Here is a 21,646-nt window from a genome sequence, read left to right on the forward strand (position 1 = left end):
TTTAATGATTTGTCCCGTTAGTCTGAAGTCCAGAGCTGACTGTTGGCTTTATACCCTACCACTATATAAGACAGAATCTCGGCCCTTTTCTGCAAGCTTTTTTTCCTAGATCTGATGAATCACAAGATACTAGCCTTAATATTAAGATATGACTTCCAAAATAATCCAAAATTGCTTGTATAAATTTATCTCTACTCCTGTGAGGTCTGTAGTCCAAAGGAGGCCTGATGTTACTGATAGAGTGATATAAAAGGATAGAATCAGTCTTCTTTTTATAAAAAAAACAACAACTACCCACATTCCTAAAATAAACTTAAAATAGTTTGTTGAATATGTGACATGCGGAAAGGAATATTTGCCATTGACATTACTCTGAGGGCAACATGTGGCCCAGGAACCATAATACCTCTGGTCAAGCTATATGCTATGTATTCAAAACATCTATGTAAATTTGTAATAACCCCTGGAATTATCAAACATGTCTTTTTAGAAAATCCTTCCTTAATTTTTCACTATTTATAGTCTTCTTTTTGACACCTTCCTCTATCTGGACAATTAAACTGTACTGTATTTTGATTTATTTTCACTTTCAAACACTTGTACGCACAACTTGGTTGGATTTGACCTCTGAACACAACACTGCAATTATCTAAAAAAATATGAAAACATTTTTATTCATCAAATATGGAAAAAGGTGTGCCATCACTGCTAACTAATAGCAAATTTGCCAAGAAGTTGCCTCTTGTTTATCAGCTACGTCATTTAAATTACTGAGACATTTAGGAAAATCATTTTAAAAGGGGAGGTCATGCTTAGGGGCAACCAACATGGGTTCATTAGCAGCAGGTCCTGTCAGACCACCCTGGTGGTCTTCTATGATCAGATCACCAAATCCTTAGATGCAGGGGTAGCAGTGGACATAGTCTTCCTGGACTTTCGGAAGGCCTTCAACACTGTCTCTCACCCCATTCTCATTAAGAAACTGGGGGACTGTGGTGTCGACACCCACACAGTCAATTGGGTCACCAACTGGCTGGAGGGCCGCACCCAGAGAGTGGTGGTGGATGGGTCATTTTCAGCCTGGACAGATGTGGGTGGTGGGATTCCCCAGGGCTCAGTCCGTGGGCCTGCACTGTTCAACATCTTCATCAGTGACTTGGACGGAGGGGTAAAAAGCACCCTGTTCAAATTTGCTGATGACACTAAGATGTGGAGGGATGTGGGCACGCTAGAAGGGAGGAATAGGCTGCAATTGGACCTAGAGAGGTCACAGGGGTGGGCGGATGAGAATAGGATGGAATTCAACACCGACAAGTGCAAAGTGATGAACCTGGGAAGGAACAACCAGCACCATACCTACAGGCTGGGGAACTCCCCTCTTGTCAGTACAGAGGCGGAAAAGGATCTTGGATCATCATTGACTCCAAGATGAACATGGGCTGGCAGTGTGGGGATGCAGTCAGGAAGGCCAACCTGCACCTTGTCATGTATCCACAGATGCATCTCGAGCAGGTCCAAAGAGGTGATCCTCCCCCTCTGTGCGGCACTGGTCAGGCCACAGTTGGAGTACTGCGTCCAGTTCTGGGCGCCACACTTCAAGAGGGATGTGGACAACATGGAGAGGGTCCAGAGGAGGGCCACTCTCATGATCAGGGGGCAGTAGGGAAGGCCTTATAAGGAGAGGCTACAGGACCTGATCAACCTCCACAAGAGAAGGCCGAGGGGGGATCTAGTGGCCTGTTACAAACTAGTCGGGGGGACCAGCAGGCACTGGGAAAGTCCCTGTTCCCCCGAGCACTGCCAGGAGTGACCAGGAATAACGGTCACAAGCTGGCAGAGGATAGATTCAGGCTAGATATCAGGAGGCGTTACTTCACGGTCAGGACAGCTAGGATCTTGAACCAACTTCCAAGAGAAGTGGTGCTGGCTTCTACCCTGGGGGTCTTTAAGAGGAGATTAGATGTACACCTTGCTGGGGTCTTTTGACCCCAGTACTCTTTCCTGCCATAGCAGGGGGTCAGACTAGATGATCTACTCAGGTTCCTTCCAACCCTAGAAACTATGAAACGATGAAAAAAAAAAAAGAAAATTCAGATGTGGAGCACACACAAAGTTGACCATATAGCATTTGGACCTTCAGCTTGGCATGTGGAGTGGGCACAACACTGAGATGAATATACATCTTGTTTTATTTAACAATGCAAAAAGCAGCAGTCAAGAGTTTTTCAAACTCCAGTTGCCCACAGTTTTCGCACATTGGTGTCTCAAAAGCCCGAAGTGTTTTCCAATAAAGCACTTAGAATAAGCTGTAACTGGATCAGTCATCTGGATTTGGCAAATACTGACTTTTTAATGTCAAACAAAGTATTAGTTTGGGCTCACCACAGATATAGACATTTTGGAAATATTTTGCTTTGTCATTTTTACTTGCCATTTTTAAATCATGCCAGCTCTTTCAACTAGTAACTAAACAATGCAAGATGTTATTACAGAACCATCAATATCAAGTATTCCTTTAATTTCTGATCCAAATGATAGGGGAAAACCTCATGCTGGATAAGTAATGAATGCTACCACTTTCAGAAAATTGCTGCACTGGGGATCATTATGTGCCTCAATGAAAAGGAAATGTATAACATTCCCTTCTGTTAGCACTCACCTCACCAGACCCTCTGTAACTAGTAATATTGGAATAGCTATTAAGGAAAGAGAATATATTTGTCAAATGTACTGCTAGTATTTAACAACTGGTCTCCAACTCTCACTCCTCCCACAAACAGTATTCTTTCTGCTATTCACAAGTGGTGTCAAACTGATTGTTATTGAAATATAGCTTTAAAAAAGATACTTGAAAATGTCTAAATATTTGGTTTTACATGATGAGCAACCTTACCTCCAGCTACATTGTTTCTTTACTTACACACAGTGGTAAAGCAACTAATTGCCTCTTTTAATGATAAATTTAAGGATTACTTAGTCTTGTAATACAGAAGCTGATGGGTAAGTACTGGCATACAGGACTGGCTTGGCAACTAACAAGAGACCCTGGTGTTTTTCTGTAGAGGAGCATGCAAGTATGTAAAAATATTTTAATGTTTTCCAGTCATTCTCTGTCTCAAATGCTGAATCAAACCCCCATCCTGCCCCCAAATAACTGTCAGACCTACAATTTGATTTATCTGCAATGCAGAGTGACTGAAGGTGGATTCACTCATTCACTTGCAAGGGTTGCAAATCACTGATATGTTGTGACACATTAAAGTTTGTACTTGTCAGGAAATGTATTATCTGAGATGATCCCAACATAGTCTTTGCCTGAAAGGGAGCAGCTTTTCAATGCCATGGTGGCGCTTAGCACATACTAAATTGCTTGAAGCTAATTTGTTCATCTTTTAACTGCACTTAGTAAATGTTAAGTTGTATGTGTAACACCTCTCTGAGTTAGCATGGAGGTGTAAAAAGCACTTGGGATGAGGTACTTCAGAATAACCTCAGACACAGGTCCTCAAAGGCAGGAAGTCTGAGAGAGAGCTGCAATGGCAAAAGGTGGCAAACGGGGGATGTTTTGATTCATATTTCCTCAGCAGGCTCTACCAGCAGGTTTCCTGTACAGCATAGCCATTGCGTTAAAGCTTCTCTCACTACTATCTTTAAAATACCTGAGGGAGGATGACAGAAAGGTCTTCTATCTTAGGGGTTGAAACTAATTTGTTTGAAGCTAATCCCTTGGTTGGGTACAAGGGATAAAGAGAATTTTACACTTCCGTGCACAACCTTCAGTGAATCTGGCAACAAACGTAGAAAAAAATTAAGAATCTGTAGGAAGAAAACAGACGTAATAACTATGCTATGGAATATGTACTTTTTCTCTTGTCTTGCTTCCTAACCACCATTAGTAAAGCAATTGGTCTCTGCCTGTTGTGCACTGCAAGTGGTTGACATGGAGCTGCATTTATCTGACATGCAGGTGCAGCAGCTTGTATTTGTTAGGCAGCCAGAAATCAAAATTTTCCTGGTGGGGTGGATAGATTACTGGCAGATGGTCTATAGGAGGATATATGAAGTCACATACAGTTTTTAAACACAGTTGTTTACAACGTGTGGGCACAGTACATCATTGCCTTAAACAGCATTGAGGCAAATAAAAAAAATGGTTAAATATTACAGGGCATTTACCCTACCTAAAAATCAGATGTACAGTTCAGACAGAGGAGTTAAGCTGAGAAAGAGTATCCTCTATGCTGAGAAGCTGTTTGACTGGATGTTTGCTGTAGTCCTGTCACATACAGCAGGAGGGATTTGCATGCAATATTAAGCATTAATTTCATCCAAAATTCTGGAGAGTAAATACTAGGGGGGCAGAGGTACAGCTTTATTACATATCTCACAAATGGGAACTGAAACTGGAACCATTAATTTTCATCTGACTAGTAGCAACTTGCCAAAATAAAGATTTCTGTGCATGATCACAAGAACTCAGAAAGGCTGTTCTTTCCATCTTTCACTTCCTTTTAATTCCTTAATATTATTTCAGTGAACTTCGTGCTCATACAAGATTCTGGACTGCACATCTTAGAGACTTTGCATGCTATAAAATATTACTTAAATTATGAGCTTCACAGTATAGAGACCATCTTCATGTGTATTAGGAAAGTGCCTGTTCATACTGCATACTTAAAATATATAGTAATCCACAGAATAGATACTGCAAAGCAGCAATACTTCATGCCTCCTGCACATTGACTCAACATTATCCTACACTATTTCTAAAAGTAGCCTGTTCTGCTTAACCCTTTAGTCTGGGCCCTCTGAAAATACTGCAAATTGGACCCAGAGTGAAGTTACTCACTGAGGCCTCTTACAGACACTCAGTTTCTCCCAGGAGAGTTGGTGCTGTCCCACGAGAAACTATAAATGTACAGATGTTCAGGCTTTTTCTCCCAGGATAGTAAATGTCTTTACATGTCATAAGTGTTACACACACAAAGTGAAAGCACACCCTTAAACTGGAAGTACAACACAATTAAAGTAAAACTGATCAGTCTATATTTATTGTTCAAGATGGAACAACTATAACTTATTAAGCATGTTTTTATTGTAGACCACTATATAGTGGTAGATCACTTTATAGACCACTATAAAGACAGAGAGAGTTAGACAGAGACAGCAATCAGTTGGACAGTGTTTTATTGATAGATCTACAGTGTTAAAGCATGTCTCTTATCATAATACTAAAGTGAACTCTAAATACATGTTTCATGAATTCATGAATATATATTTTGCTGCCCACCCACAGGGGCTATAGCCCCCACACAAGGGTTACAGCCCCCCAACAGGGGATACGGTCCCCACATAAGGGCTACAGCCTCCCAACAGGGGTTAGGCCACCCAGCAGGGGATTCAGTCCCCACAGAAGGGGTCCATACCCCTACCAGCCCTGCTGTGAGGTCCACCTGCCCCACCTCAGCCTCCCAATTGCTGCCCTACCTGGCCCCATCCCCCACCAGCTGCTGCAGCCCCCCCCAATGGCTGCCCCACCCAGCCTCACCCCCCTACTTGCACCCCCAGGCCCCTCATGGCTACCCCCGCAACCCCAGGCACCATCATTTAAAAAAACCAAACAGAAAAACAGGAAAAAAATGGGGAAAAAGCTTCTACATACCTTAGAAGCAGGAATGGGGTGGTTCCAGGGCCTCCTGGCAAGTAGCCCCTAGGCAACACAGGGCAGTGGCAGGCAAGAGGGCCTGGGCTGGAGCTGCTAAGGCTGTCCCTCTGCCCCGCACTGTGCAGGAAGGGTCCCAGTCAGCCAGACAGCAATTGGAGCTGTCAGTAAGTACCAGGGTTTGTTTGTTTTTAAACTATGGGGATGCTGGGGCAGGGGTCAGGAGGGTTGGGGGACTGGGAGGGGATGGAGCTGGGCAAGGCAGGGTTTGGGGGATCTGGGGAGCTGGCAGGGGGTGGGGCTGGGCAGGGAAGTGATTGGGGAGGTTGGGGATGCTGATGGGGGGAGGGGCCAGGCAGAAAAGTGATTGGGGGGGGCAGGGGGACTGGCAGGGCATGGGGTTGGGCAGGGAAGTGATCGGGGGTTCAGGGGAGCTGGGTGGAGCAGGGATGGGGGGGCTGGGGGAGCAGGAGGAGCTGGCAGGGGTCCCCCTCATGGTCCCCTCACCCCTTCTCCAGCCCCCCAACCCCTTACTGGCACTGGAGCTCTGGTGCTGAACACGCAGCCTGGCAGGCCATGCATTTCAGCACCAGGGCTAGGGGCCAACCATGGAGACGCTCTGGCAGCTAGAGCATCTCGGTGGAGCACTCAGCCTCTGGTTGCCTCAAGGCATGGTCTGGGGTCTCAGGGGTATCCAGGGGTCTAATTTTTTCCCTGCACTGCAGACTTGCAGCACGAGGAACATTTTTTTGTTCCCACACATTCCTCTTGCCCCATCTCAAAGGGGTTTGAGATGGGGCAAAAGGCACGTGCGCAGTCATCTGGATGCAACCAGTAAGTACATTGATCATGGTAGTGGTAGAGTGATGTTGCAGCCATGATGGTTCATGAAATACGTGAAAGGAAAGGATTTTGTGGGTGATATCTTTTACTGGACCATCTGTGTGGTTGAGATAGTGGCCCTCCAGACTCAAGAAACATCTCTCTATCGGCACACTGTGGAGACAGTTCAGCCTTTTGATGCTTGACAAGACTGAAATGGTCCCTTAGACCTACCTGCCAGGCCTAGAGCACCCTTGACATAAGTAGGTTAAGAGTACATTCATGGAATAATGCAATTGTATAACCTGCTCTCTATAGAGAAAAGGGTTTGATGCAGCTTGTTTTTCTGCAAGAGTCTGATGATAAAAACACCTGTTATGGATAAAAGGATTTGTTATGGTGCATTCCACTCATATCTGGAGCAAGTATCTGGTACCAAAAAGAAGAGAAAAAAAACAATAAAGTGAAGACAAACCCCAAGTTGTTAATGAAAAACAGAAAATTAACCTAATTGGGAGCTATGTGATTAAGGTACTATAAATATTACCCCACTTTTCCCTTCCTGACTCTCTCTTTGTCCCCCCCTTTTCTTTTCCTCCCCTCCTCCTCTTCCCTTCTCCTCACCCCAACAATGCCTAAGGAATGAAGATATCTCCTTTTTCTTCAAGGAACCTTGCCCACTCTGGAAGTCTGGCCAGCTCCCAAGTCACACATTATTAAAACTGGTATTATACAATTACTTGCTTTCTAAGATTTTATCTTGCTAAGATTATTGAAACTGCTAAGATTATATCTACAGTATGTGCATGCTTGGAGTTAATAATTTTCAATATAGCTGATTTATTAAAGAGTAAACTAGGTCCTCAGTTAGAGGAAATGAATACGTCCCTGGTTGGGGAAAATGAATAGGTCCCCAGTTGGAGGGAATAAATAGGTTCTCATTTGGAGAAAACCTAAACACACTTCAAGGCAACATTGGTTTTGCTGTTTGCTCTCTCTCTGTGTTTGGGAGGAGAATCAGATACCCCCTGGTGCTTAGGGCTGCAAGACTACCTAACTCCTCTTCTCACCAAGGCACCAGACCTTGTTCCAGGCCCCAGTGACAGCTGTGCCCCCCTGGTCAACACAGACCACATCATCACTAGACCAAATAACATGAATTATGAGTATGACATCCAAGATTCATTTACCTGCACTGCTACCCGTGTCAGATATGCCATCATCTGCTTATAATGCCCCTCTGCTGTCTACACTGGACAGCTGGGGCAATTCCTACATGTAAAAGTGAATGAACACTGATCATAGAATCATAGAAAATCATAGAAAATGAGGGTTGGAAGGAGCTTAGGAGGTCATCTAGTCCAACCCCCTGCTCAAAGCAGGACCATTCCAAACTAAATCATTCCAGCCAGGGCTTTGTCAAGCCAGGCCTTAAAAACCTGCAAGGATGGAGATTCCACCACCTCTCTAGGTAACCCATTCCAGTGCTTCACCACCCTCCTGGTGGGAGTTTTTCCTAATATCCAACCTAAAATTCCCTTGCTGCAACTTGAGACCATTCCTGCTTGTTCTGTCATCTGCCACCATTGAGAACCATCCTTTTAGTAATCACCCTTCAGGTAGTTAAAGGTTACTATCAAATCCCCACTCACTATTCTCTTCTGCAGACTAAATAAGCCCAGTTCCCTCAGCCTCTTTTCAGAAGTCATGTGCCCCAGCCCTCTCCCCATTTTGTTGATCTCTGCTGGTCTCTCTCCAACTTGTTCACATCCTTTCTGTAGTGGGGGGTCTAAAACTGGACACAGTATTCCAGATGTGGCCTCACCAGTACAGAATACACGGGAATAATTACTTCCCTCAATCTGCAGGCAACACTCCTACTAATGCAGCCCAATATGCTATTAACCTCCTTGGCAACAAAGGCACACTGTTTTTTCATGTACATCTTGTCCACTGTAACCACCAGGTCCTTTTCTGCAGAGCTGCTGCTTAGCCACTTGGTCCCAAGCCTGTAGCGGTGCATCCAATTCTTCCATCCTAAGTGCAGAACTTTGCACTTGTCCTTGTTGGACCTCATGAGGTTTCTTTTGGCCCAGTCTCCCAATTTGTCTAGGTCATTCTGAATCCTAACCGTAACATCCAGTGGTATCTGCTACTCCCCGCTCTTCCCCATCCCCCGCCCCAGGTTGGTGTCATCCATGAACTTGCTGAGGGTGCACTCCATCCCACTGTCCAGCTCATTATGAAGATATTAAATAAAACCAGCCCCAGGATTGATCCCTGGGGTACCTCACTTGATTCCGGATGCCAGCAAAACCTCTAGCCATTGATCACTATCTGTTGAGCCCAATGATCCAGCCAGCTTCCTACACAACTTATAGGCCATTTAACCAACCCATACTTCCTTAACTTGCTTACAAGAATACTGTGGGAAACCATATCAAAAGTGTTGCTAAAGTTAGGGTATATCATGTCCACTGCTTTCCCCACATCCACAGAGCCATTCATATCATCATAGAAGGCAATCAGGTTGGTCAGGCATGACTTGCCTTTGGTAAATCCTTGCCAACTATTCCTAATCACATGCTTGTCCTCCAAGTGCTTAGAAATTAATTCCTTGAGGATCTGCTGCATGATTTTTCCAGGGGCTGATGTGAGGTTGACTGGTCTATAACTACCTGGATCTGATTCACTTCCCAGCAGCCCTGCTGGCAGCAGTTTCTTACAGCAGCCGCTGCCAATGAACCTGGCCCTCTGCCCAGGCAACCCAGCAAGTTTGACCTGCACCCGTGGCTAGGTTTAGGACCCATGTGGGCAGGTCATGCAACCAGGCAGATGGGATGGCAACCACCCTTAGCTGTAGAAATGTGACCTCATATTATCTATAATTCTGCACAAATGAGATAATTCTATGCCACAAAAGCATTAGGTAAATATCTCAGGATGCTAAATGGTATTTTGTTACAGAGATGTAGCTTCTAAGTGCCAAAACATAATGTATATTTAAAAGCAGAGGTAAATATAATTTTGTGAAAAGAAACCATTTTTACCAAAATAGTAGAGAAACATGCTACCTTTTGAATAGTTTTTGGAACATTAATTCAGGTGAGACTGTGATGCCCACATGAAACAGCTTTATTGTTTCTGCATCAATTCTTGTATCAATAAATATTCCTGGGTTGGATACAACTCCCTGTTGTGAGGAGTGAGAATCTCAACCTTAGTATCAACTAAGTATTAGGGTACAGAGCTTGATTTGCCTATTGCTTAAAGAAAGACCGAATGCAATGACTCTGTCACTGTGTAATGAAGCCATTGTGAAGGAAAAATAATTTACTAAAAACAAAAGTTGAAGTCCTCATAGATTAATTATACATCTTTTCTCACTGTATAAGGGCACATGGAAGGTTATATTAGAAACAAGATTTGATTTGTTAAAACTGAGAGGTGGTGTCACGAACAACCAAATTACTACAACATGGACAATCCATTTTTAGGATTGACCATCTACTTTCTGGTGGATGGGTTTGAGATGATAAGAAAGGAATGATGAACACCAGTCAGACCTTCAAGTGGACCTTGTACTGGCTGGTTTTCTCCTCCCTTGCTCTCTTCATACTTCTTCATTTACCAATAATGGAGACCATCAAAAATAAGTACAACTTATAAGCCTATTTATTCTTCAATATTATAGGGGTTTTATTTATGTTTTATTTCTTGGGTCATGAATTCCTTGGACACGTTTTTTCAAGCATAAAATAGTTTGTGTGTTAAACTCTAGCCTAAAATGTTTTTGCCTTGAACAGACTTAGTTAGCTAAAAGAGGAAGGCAATATTTTATCTATGTATCTATAGGCAGAAGTCTTTGGGCATTTTTAGCAAATCTCTATATATAAAGGACTTTGTCTGTCTGTTTGTGTCTGTCTGTCTGTAACACTCTTTAAATGTGAATAGCTTGAAGACTGTAAGGGAGACAACATTTGTGTCTTGAGAGAAATTTCTTTGCTAAACCTTAATATTTATTTAGTGACCATGTAGAATGATTCCAGCTTTCAGAACTGGAAAAGAAGTCAGGGACCAGGGCTGTTTCTACTGAACTGCTCCCAGGAAGGCACCAGGAGCCCGGCATGGCAGGGAGCGCAGAGGGAGGGGCCAGCTGAGGAAAAGCAGGAGTTGGGCAGAGGTGCAAGGCAGCGGGCAAGTAGTGGTGGCGTCCAAAGTCCCTAGCAGGGAAGGAGGCACCAGGGGGTGGTGCGGAGGAAGCGCTGGCGCATGGGCAGCTGTTTCAGGGCACGGAGCTCGGCTGCCCTTGCCCAGGAAAGAGGCATGCAGGCGGAGGCCAGGCGGCAGGATGGGGGGTACACCTTCAGCCCACTGGACAAGAGCAAGTGCAGGACGGGATTGGTATCTTCAAATCTTCAGCCTATTTTATTTAAGTTTTATAAATATTTAATAATTTAATAAATATAAAAAGTAAAATCTGTCTGTTTGTTTTTGTTATTTGAAATTCATTCATCGTTCTTCATGGGCAATTTGCTAGTATTTCCATATTGATGCAATTTAGGACCATACTCATGCTACCACCATTTATACTAATCTGAGATAATAGGCAATTTGTCTTTGAGTACATATTCAATAACAAAAGCCTTCTTTTTATATTACATTTTTAGTGGGATAGCCCTTTAAATCCATCTTCTGAAAAAGCTTGTTGTGGTTTTACGATAGTTCTTGACTATCAATATCTGGAGTTGTTTTGAAGGAACATAAATGCTGGATTCTGCTTCTACTCTGTGAAATGTAATGAATTATAACAGGAACAGCTGGCATTAGAAACAAATTGGCAAACTAAAATATATTTATTGAATACTTGAACTATTCTCTCTAAAGAGAGAGCACATAATAATTAAGTGCACCATTTACCTATTGGCAAATAGCTTCCATTAAAAAATATATTCATTAGTATTCAATATGCAAAATTTAGAACAAAATGTATTAGCATAATTAGCAGCATTAAAATGAAATAATCCAAAATTAATTTAACGGACAATATTACCAGCATTACATAACAACACTGGGAGTGTGACTGTATTAATAATGTGAGTTTGCCCTTGGTACGCTTAATCTTCTGTTCCTATGAAGATTCATGGTACCAGAAATTAAGTTAACCATGCACTCCATAGGTAACTTATCTGGTATCTAAGAGGCTGGATTACAGCTGCCCTACAGTTTGAAGTAGCTTGCCATGGTTCTTCTCTTTATAAACACAGATAAATGTATGTAGCCCTACAGCAGTTATTTACTTATTTCAAAGGAAATATATCTTACCCTACCACAGCTTGGAACCAACTTTCTCAGGATCACAATCAAGACCACTTATGATATGTGGATTGCTCAGGGTATCACCTGGCCCCTGGTTCAGTTATTTCCTACTTGACAGTGAAGAAATTTTAAAGTGTGTAAATCTCAAAAACAATTTGTGTCTGTTGTCAGGGAGAAAAGGGCAGATGCTCAGGCTGGTAGGAAAACGGTCATTTTCACCATGGAAATCTTTTTGGAAAAAATATCATCTGAATTTTTTCAAGAGAAAACTTTCAACTGAACACCAAAAATTTTGACATAGGGCTATTGCCCTCGTGCATCAGGAGAGTTGTAGTATACATTACTCACTCTCCTTAAGGTTTCAGGGTATTCTGGCATGACTGCATTTTCCATGATGTGCCATAGGCAAGGATTATTTTGGTGACATTTTACATGGAACAACTGTATAATTAGGAGAAATGTTAAACAAGCTAAGCATACCGCTTTCTGCCTGAAAGCTTACCTAACATCTCTCCTAACTATACAGCCTGGTCAAGGAGCCCAACCAATAGAGGAGAATAAGAGTAGGAAGTATCTTAGCAAAACTGAAGATTGCCACTGCAGAATTTCAAAATTAGTTTTTTTGGCTTTGGGGCTCAGTTTTTTAACCAAAATTTTCCATTTTGTTAAAAAGCCACTTTCCCATTGTAAACATGTTTCAGTGAGAGAACATTTTCAATTATCCCTACTACACTGGTATAACTGGGAAGGGAAAATGAGCAGAACACCAGTCACGGGCATTATCTCAGTGTTGGTACCAGAATGGCGGCCTTCCCTGGGGTGTCTATTCCCCAGCACCAGCAGCAAGCCTTCTCCACTGGCACTAATACAGCAGCTAGATGTCAGAGTTCCCTCCAGACCACAGGACCACTGCTGACAAGAACTCTGACCACTAATTCCCACTCACCAGAGACAAGCAATTTGGCTAAGTAGGTAGATCAGGAGTGGCCCCACATAGCTCAGAGCAGACTTAAAATGAGTCTTAGATTGTCCTGAAACAGAAAGCTTGAGTGCAGCTCCAGGACATGCTCTCAGGACTCTTTCGACCCATCTACTCTGACTAATTACTGAGGTCTGGTGCACCAAAGTGGGAGTTAGTAGGTTGGGTGTGTTTTGTCAGCAGTGGGCCTGGGACTGGGAGGGAAACTGTGTAGACATGCCTTCAACCCTAGCCTAGACAGCTCTGACAGCCTGATATGAAGAGATTCTTGTTCCTTTTGATTTTAAGGACCATGTAAACCTTCTCTATACATTGACCTGGAACGTTTGAGCACAGGTGACATTCTGGGGTTCACACAGGAAAGACAGTTTATATTTTAAGTTGAATACAGCACTGAAGCATTAGCATGTTTCTGTGTATGTATGCTTTGGCAGGTTCAGACTTCATAGGCAACATTATTTACATAGCTGTGTCACTATGAAAATAATGTAGGAAATGGTGCAAGCCAGTAAAAGAAAAACAAAGAAAGTCGTTTTGAGAGATTACTCTGGCGATTGCCTTCTAAGATGAATTTTCTTTTAAAACTTGCACACACTTAGTAATGGCTCATTAAGCCAGACTATTAACATTGTTTTGATTAAGCTTGTTTTTAAATTTTATTTAATCATATAGCCCTATAATGTCTGCAGTATAAAAACCATTATTCCCCTTTATTAGTACTACAAATAATAGTGCTTATGCATACTGCATTAGACATTTTTTTTAAAAACATTAAGTAATTATTGTCCCCCCCAAACTTCGGTGAGGTAAGTGACTATGTATTATTACAATAAAGTTAAGTTAGATGTTATAATAAGATGTTGACTCCTTAAGGCCTTTTATAATTGTCATGCCTGGCCTGAATCAGATTTCACACCAAAATAATGAAGGAGAAACACATTTGGTATCAAGTGAGTTTTACCATAGTGGCAGTTTAGCATTGATGTTCCTGACAAAATTATAACTGGATATCAATGGGATTTCTGCTTAAATAAAGAATAAAAGTTTCTGGATTTTATTATTATTATATGCAGAAAATAGGACAAACAGGATGGTTATTGGCTGAATGGTGTTGAAGAAGCCAGTGTCAGAGTCAAGGTGAAGTTACATGTTACACTTAGATTATACTAAATTTGTGCAATATTAAGTGGTGTTAAATTTAGAATGTGCTGTGGGAAGTTGCACATGAAGTATTAATACCGTTTCTTGCCTGCCTAGCTCTGGCTTGCCACTAGAGGCCTGACAAGTAGGAGCCAGGGCATCTGAGCTGTATCCCTGCTCAGAGGGAGGGAGCTGGGGGGGGGGGGGGGGTGAGACCAGTGCATCCTGGGATGCTGGAGAACTGCAATTTGCTCATTTTATCTCTGCAGAGCAGACTGAAGTTATCCTAACATAAGCTAGGCAGCATGGGCCAGAGTTAACTCTCCTATACAGTGGCGTAGCTTTATGACACTTAGAGGACACTTAGTATGAGTTAATGAACTTTCATGTGTGGATGCTTGCATTTTAAGTGCCCTTAGTATGGTCTAAGTATAACACAGGACTTCACCCTAGGACTACAATGCTCCCAGTCCCTTTCTACCATTCCATAGATGAAATTGGAAGGAAATACTTTTTTACACAATCATTATGTACTTTAAAATGGAAGTATCACTGAAACTAGCACATATTTGAGAAAAGAACATAAACTAGTAACTGAATATTTCTATGTACTGAACAATATTGGTTTCAAAGAACGTTTGTTGGATTTGTTCCTATGCCTGTTATTTTCTTGCAATATCAGATTATGTATAGTTCATTTTTTAGAGCCCAAGGAAAAATTACTGACCTTTTCTTTATCTTACCTTGTACTAAAATAGACTAAAATTCTTTATTTTAATTTTTTCTTAAGGAATAAGAGTTATACTATGTATACAGTGTTTCCCAAAGTACTGTTTTTAGGAAGGATAAATGAATGCCTGGTTCTCATCTTCACAAAGAGTACGTGGGTGGTATCTAGGGAGAACCTGGAAATTATGGTCCTGTGCTTAGCACAGTAATGAATTAGTTTTCTATTATTTCCTATTCTCAGTTTGTTCTCTGTCATGAGGATTTCAAGTTTTCCTATCTTCTATTCTTATTAGAGTGTGCTTCATGAGGATGAGTTATCATAGGTATTCATTTGCCTAATATAGATTTCCTTTCTCATTATCCATTCTTGTGGTAACACCTGTAATAACAGCAGAAATTTGGCACTTTATTAATCCATTTTTATGATAAAGACCCAAAATGAAAAAACATGCATAGTACAAGCATTAATCAATTCTTTAGACACTCTGCACTTTTTAACATGAGATGCAAATTGCCCATATGTTCTCTTTTTCCTGGCAAAAACACTAAAGGAAAACACGCACTGGACCCATTCTTGTGATCACCTGAACAATGTAGTTCTGTGGTTCATCATAAACAATGTGCAAGTAGAACTGGAAAATATTGCACATGTTCAATGAGCTTCTATATAAAATATGTGTGTGTATTGAATCTAATCACCCCTTGATTGTATGGAAGTTGGCAACAAATTCCATTTATGCTGAATAACATACCTTCTGGATTTTTTTTTTAATTACATACTTTCCTCTCAACACAGCAAAGGAAGCAATAGCATTATGATGACCTAATAAATGAATATTTAAAATATTGAAGCATGCACCAGGTTCCAAAAAGACTAATATCCAAGTAACTGAAAACATATTTGAACATACATTTTAAAGGTGAGCAATAGATACCCTGAACATTTTTTTTCACTAAAGCCTCATATGTGAGATTCTATATTTGAGTACAGAAGCAAATTCAAAGAGGTAAGTTTCATTAATGGCATGGCCATTCACCTGTTGTTATTAATACAGTACTTAATTTTGAAAATATAGCATTAATAGAAAAGTTGTGAGAAATTCATAAGGTCTACCTCTAATATCTTTAGGCCAAAATCATGCTGGATTGAATTCTACTCAGAAGTTATAGATTTCTTTATAATTTTTTTCCTTGTTCAGTCTTTGGAAGACCAAGTATGGGATCTTTTACGTGAAGCAGACAAGACAGCAGAGGAGAACAAAGAGCAAAGCCAGGTGTATGATGCTATGGCAGAGACTCTTGGGGATGCCTGGGATGCCCTCGTCATTGTGCTGGAGAAGCGAAGGAAACTTCTGAAAATTACTGCAGTGTTTTTTGAAAATGCTCTGGAGGTTTGTATTTAAGACCAAAGCTATTAAATTAGAAACAAATTTCATAGATTTCACAGACATTAGAGCTGGAAGGGACCTTGGAAGATCATCGAGTCCAGCCCCCCCCCACCCAAAGGGCAGGAAGTCAGCTGGGGTCATAGGATCCCAGCAAGATAAGCATCCAAATTTCTCTTGAAGGCATTCAATGTGGGTGCTTGAACCACCTCCAATGGCAGGCTATTTCAGACCTTGGGGGCTTGGACAGTAAAGAAATTCTTCCTTATGTCCAGCCTGAAATGGTCTTGCTGGAGTTTATAACCATTTGACCTCGTCATCCCTTGGGGCGCTCTGGTGAACAAGTGTTCCCCCAGATCCTGGTGGTCACCCCGATAAACTTATAGGTGGCCACCAGGTCACCCCTGAGCCTTCGCTTTTCCAGGCTAAAGAGCCCCATAGCTCTCAGCCTGTCATCATAAGGTCTGTTTTCCTGACCTCTGATCCTGCGTGTGGCTCTTCTCTGCTCTCAAGCTTCTCCACATCCTATTTGAATTGTGGAGCCCAAAACTGGATGCAATACTCCTCACCAAGGCTGAGTACAAGGAGAGAATGACATCCTGGGATTTATTTGAGAAGCATCTATGGATGCAAGCCAATGTTTTGCTCACTTTACTAGCTGCAAATCTCAAATCCTGCTTTTTATTCTATTGTTCTTCCATTTTGTTGTAGTTCTTCATCACACTCATGAACGGCCAGCTACTAATCCCCAAATACACCTTTTTTCTGTTCTCTGGCTACTTCAAGATAAAGCTAAACAAAATATCATTTAGGCTGAATAGCTATAGTGAAGTGATGTTTCCAAATAATGCTGTACTTGGCAAGCAAATAGCAACAATAATGAAAAATTAGTCTGGATCAAATACTTGGGCTAGATACTGTGCTGATGTGATAGATGTTTTATTATGTGAAAGCATTATGGACAAGTTCTTAAATCCAGAAGTTCAAAGCTGTGCACTCAAATGTGTTGTATGGTTGTCTCCACTCTGCTTCCTCAGTAGTCATTTTCCTGTCCAGGCATTGTGTGCTCACATATATAAACATATGGTGCAAGCACGCAAAAGGGGATAAAGTTCAAGTCCTAGAAGAAAGGGGCCTAGCAATAAATACTCCATCTTGACCCTCTCCCTACATATTTTCCCCTGTTCCATTATCTCCACTATCTTGCAGATTGGGACTGCAAATTCCATAGCACATGTTTCCTTTCCTCCCTCCATGCCCCCATATATTGAAATTAGAAAAGCCACAGAATTGCTGCTAATGGTTAGCTTCCAGCAATTCCCAAAAGTCATTCCAAAATCCAGGGATAAGTTAGATGCAAAGGTGTCCTATCGCTCTCTCATTCTGGGCACACTCAAGTGAGTTGTCACCACCAGAGTAGTGCAAAGAAAATTTTCAAGGGATTTTTTGAGTTGTCTTTAAATCTCTCTGTGCCACTGGAACTATACAAGCAGCTGGAGTGGGGCCAGGAATCATGTCTATTATATCTTGAAGCAAATGGGAAATACAGTTGATTTAAATAGGAGTTCTAGAAACTTCTTTTTTAAATGTTTTTCTTTAAATGACAATATGTGATTATGTATAAACTTATTTTTGTTATCATAAAGCACACACTATCTCAAGGATATTCTTTAGTGAAAATCAACTCAAATCTCAAATGTTGACGCTTAATGGATTTCTTTCATAGGATAAATAAAAAAGAGCAGAATATGTGACGAGACAGAGAAAGCAGAGAGCTTCTTTTTTGTATGCCTTAATTTCATCACAGTTTTCAACACCTTTGATTACACAAGTTCAAATGTGAACTTTAATGATCTCTTCTGCCTTAATTTAGCGGCATCATTGCTAGAGACAAGGCTAAGCTGCAAAATTGGGACTGTTCTTTTAACAACTAAAAGTGTAATGTGATCAGGTCTGGGGTCACACCTGTAAAGATGAAAGCCAACCACAAAACTGGAATCCTGATCTGAGTCCTGACACAAAGTTCAAGAGTGTTTGAATCTGGGGGTCTAATAATGGCTTTAATAATTTTTACTGAATATTTCTCTTACAGAAGAAAGACATCAGCAATTGGGGATGCATAGATTTGTTCAATTGATTAATCATAAGCTACATCATTAAGTCACTGTCTAAAATCTCACCACTTAGTTTGGCTAGCAGTGCTTAGTGTCTTTCTAAAATGGCAAAAGGCATCTGTACTTAAACATCTGACAACCATGAAATACAGAGTGAAGGCATGCACTAACATTTTGTCTGGCTCATCAGTTTGGTTCAAAACCACATTGCTGTGCAAACTTGTACCCCAAATATTTTTTATGATGGCTTCCTGTAGTTGAGATCAATCCTGATTGATTAAATCAGTTTGAGGTGCAGACTCATTATTTAAGTTCATTTATGAAACCATACTTACCCAAATCCAACATGACCTTGAATTTAAGATGACTTCCCAATAATGAGATTGCACACATGCCAAATTATTCTACAGAGATATTATGGTAAAACTCATTAGCACCAGGACCCTATTTTGCCAGACTTGTCATAAACACGCAGGACACAGAAAAAAAAAATCCAGATCTTCTAAAAAACACGTGTATGCGCATGAATTTCAGCACCTAAGTAGTCGCATTCACCTCAGGGCATTAAACATGTGCCGGGGGGAGGACCTAGCTCTAGTCAGGAAAAACTGTCTCAAAGGCAGTGGGGCATGATTTAGTTTTGTGTGAAAAGGCAGCTCAGCCCAGTGCCTAAGGAGGTTTTCCTAGCTGTTCCTGTTCCTGCTCTTAATAGAGAAGATAAAGGCTGAGGCATTCCCTGACAGCACAGTAGAGCTTGTCAGAACACTTTCTGCTAGGCAGGCTGCAGATTGATTCCTGGCTCTTAAAGGAAGGGGTTTGCCACCAGGGAGAGGGTACAGGCCTCTGTGAGCAAACAGGGCAGGGTGCCTGGTTTAGCCTTCCAGGTACTCCTGCTCCCTTCCTAATGTCCCTGTGCTGTCCTGACACCTACTTTCTTCCTGTCATATCTTGACACCACCACCCACACCATGCTGCCTTTCCCACCTCCTCTGGCCCCACTCTTCCCATCCCAGCACAGACCCCCTGCCTGCTGCCTCCCCTCTCTCCCAGCCCTACAGCTCCATCCTGGCTGATCCACCCTATCCCCTCCTGCCCAGGGCCATGCAGCCCTGCCCACCTATATGTGCAAAAAGGAGTTTTAAAAAAGACAAAATGTTGTCATGATTCTCAAGAACCCCTTACTGAAACAACCTCATACTAAGACCACCAACTCTGTTCTGAATCCTCGACATCACAATTTGCAAGACAATCTGAGAAAGCCTGTGGATTTTAGAGTACCTAGAAAAATCATCTGTTTAAATAGTAGGTAGTCTCAACCTTAACCATCATGGCACTACTACCATACTATAACTTGTTTATTAATGTGCATGCCATCACATTCATTAATTGAAATTTACTACTTGCTATTATCTTCAAAATAGTGCACTGAAAATTGTATCTGCCTCAAAAGATTTTCCCAAAGACTCCTTGCATTTCAGAATTTAATATGACAAGAATGATCTAGAAGGGGAAAGATCTTTATAGGGAAGAAAGGGCCTTATCCCATATATTATTAAAGAGTTTTTACACAAATCTTTAAAATTCACAGGTTCTACTTTAAAAAAAAACTTGAACAATTTCCAGATACAGAAAAACTAAAAGCTAACTCATAAAAGCACAGACAATGATTACAAACTGTATCAGACAGTTAACCAGGACAGAGTTCCTTTAATGAAATCAGAACCATAGTGAAACAAAGGGCACAGTGTGACATCAGATAAGTTTGTACTGTGAAGATGTGAGAGATTGGCACAAGAAATGTTTAAGGCTTCTTTAGAGAATTTGTTCCAAAAGCCATAGGTTGGAACTATGATGACATGACATCATGACCCACTGCATTGTGCTTCTTTCTCTTGGTTTTCCTAATGCAGTTTGCTATTAAAATTGACCAAGTTGAGGAGTTCCTCCAGAATTCCCAGGAGTTTGAGGATATCGCATCTTTGAAAGAGCTCCTTCAGCAGCATGAGCACCATACAAAAGGTGAGAAAAAGACTGCCATCTCTGGTAAGTAGTGCATGTTCAAGCAATTATGAGTTTGAATTGCTAGGTTTTGAAAGGTATTTTTGGCTTTTTCAAATTAAAAAACAAATAAAATGGGTTTAAGATGATAATTTCTGTTATGGGTGTTTCTTTAGTCAGAAGGATCAGGCAAGGCGAAATTCTCAGTGCAGTGTTACATCATAGATGCGAAGTATTGATCCTATTAATAATAGGTCCTATTAAAAATAATGCTGCACCAGCTATCTCCAGCTCTGCCTCCTCTCTTCTCCCTTCTGCTGCTTCCCTATTTTCCAGTTACTTCTTGCACTAACAATCTCCTCATCTGCCTCTTCAGTCTTCTGTTTTTCTTGGAAGTAAATGTGGGGTGCAGTTTGCTACAGTCTGGTGTCCCATGATTTGGCTATTTCAGAAGAATAGTGTCAACATAGAGTTGGACAAGAATCAGCATTACCCTTTGTTGGGAAAATATGACTGGTGGGGGAAAAGATCACTTAATTTCAAATAAAAACACAGACAATTGAAATTGTCCATAAACCAGAAATTCCAAAAGACATTTTGAAATTGTTTTGAAAATTTCAGAATTAAATTTTGCTTGGGATCCCAAGGTCTGATGACAATGGGTTAGTCATGGTTTCTAGGCTTCCAGTTATGCCATCAGGAGCCAGGATGTTGTGAAAGCCCAGGTTTGAAATAAAGGTCTCAAGTTTCTAGGCTCCCCAGTGCAGATGTAGAAACCCAGACCCTCTAGGACTTACTGGAAGTCTCTTGTATCTCCTTTCCAAGATAATTTATCAGGAAATCAACAATGTTTCTGACAGAAATCTGCCTGGCAGGCAAGATCCAGAGCCCTGGTTCTGTCCTGTTTAAAAATGAATTGAAATCCTTACACCTCCATGAAATGATTTGCTCTTAATAAATTGGCATTTTCTGACAGAACATGTTCCATTAACACATTTCCAGCCAGCTTTATGCCAATCTTCTGGTGTTGTCCTACAATTTTTGGGGGGTGTGTTGGCTGCAGACCTGAGCCATCTTTGCAGCTTCAGGCCTGAGGGCTGAGATTTTGAAAATGGCTCAAGAAGAACTGGGCCTGGAAATGAGCTCCTGCTGGCCTCTGGACAACCACATCATCCAGCTGCCGATCCTGGTTTCCCTGCATTTTTCTTGTGGCTTTGTAAGGCTGTGCTGTGTATAATATTCCTGCTGAGCTGTTTTGCTCTGTTTGCCAGGAGCTTCCATTTCCACCTGACAAGGGTGGGTTAGAGGTAGTCGATTGGCAACATGGAAATAAAATCCTGGACTTGTACTCTACCCTGACAGTGCCTCATGAAACTCTCATTTGTTCTGCAGTGTTTGACCTTAGAAGCTGGACAAGTTCTTCCATGTTACAATAAATTGATCCATTCATCATTAATGTTGAAATTCAGATGTTTTTATGAATTAGCATTTTTGCCAT

The 21,646-nt window shown here is 41.4% G+C and overlaps 1 protein-coding gene across 1 annotated transcript in view; it reads left to right on the forward strand.

Annotated features, from left to right (window-relative positions):
- The window catches only part of CCDC141 (coiled-coil domain containing 141), a 180,316-nt gene that overhangs the window by 25,908 nt on the left and 132,762 nt on the right, over positions 1 to 21,646 (forward strand). Inside the window, exons 3-4 of the mRNA XM_090041708.1 lie at positions 15,851 to 16,042; positions 20,061 to 20,169. Of these exons, the coding sequence (XP_089897834.1) occupies positions 15,851 to 16,042; positions 20,061 to 20,169 (301 nt within the window). The remainder of the gene's footprint in view (positions 1 to 15,850; positions 16,043 to 20,060; positions 20,170 to 21,646) is intronic.

This window comes from Crocodylus siamensis, chromosome 4, assembly GCF_052110815.1.
Source record: "Crocodylus siamensis isolate JL-2025a chromosome 4, ASM5211081v1, whole genome shotgun sequence".
Taxonomy (NCBI): Eukaryota; Metazoa; Chordata; order Crocodylia; family Crocodylidae; genus Crocodylus; species Crocodylus siamensis.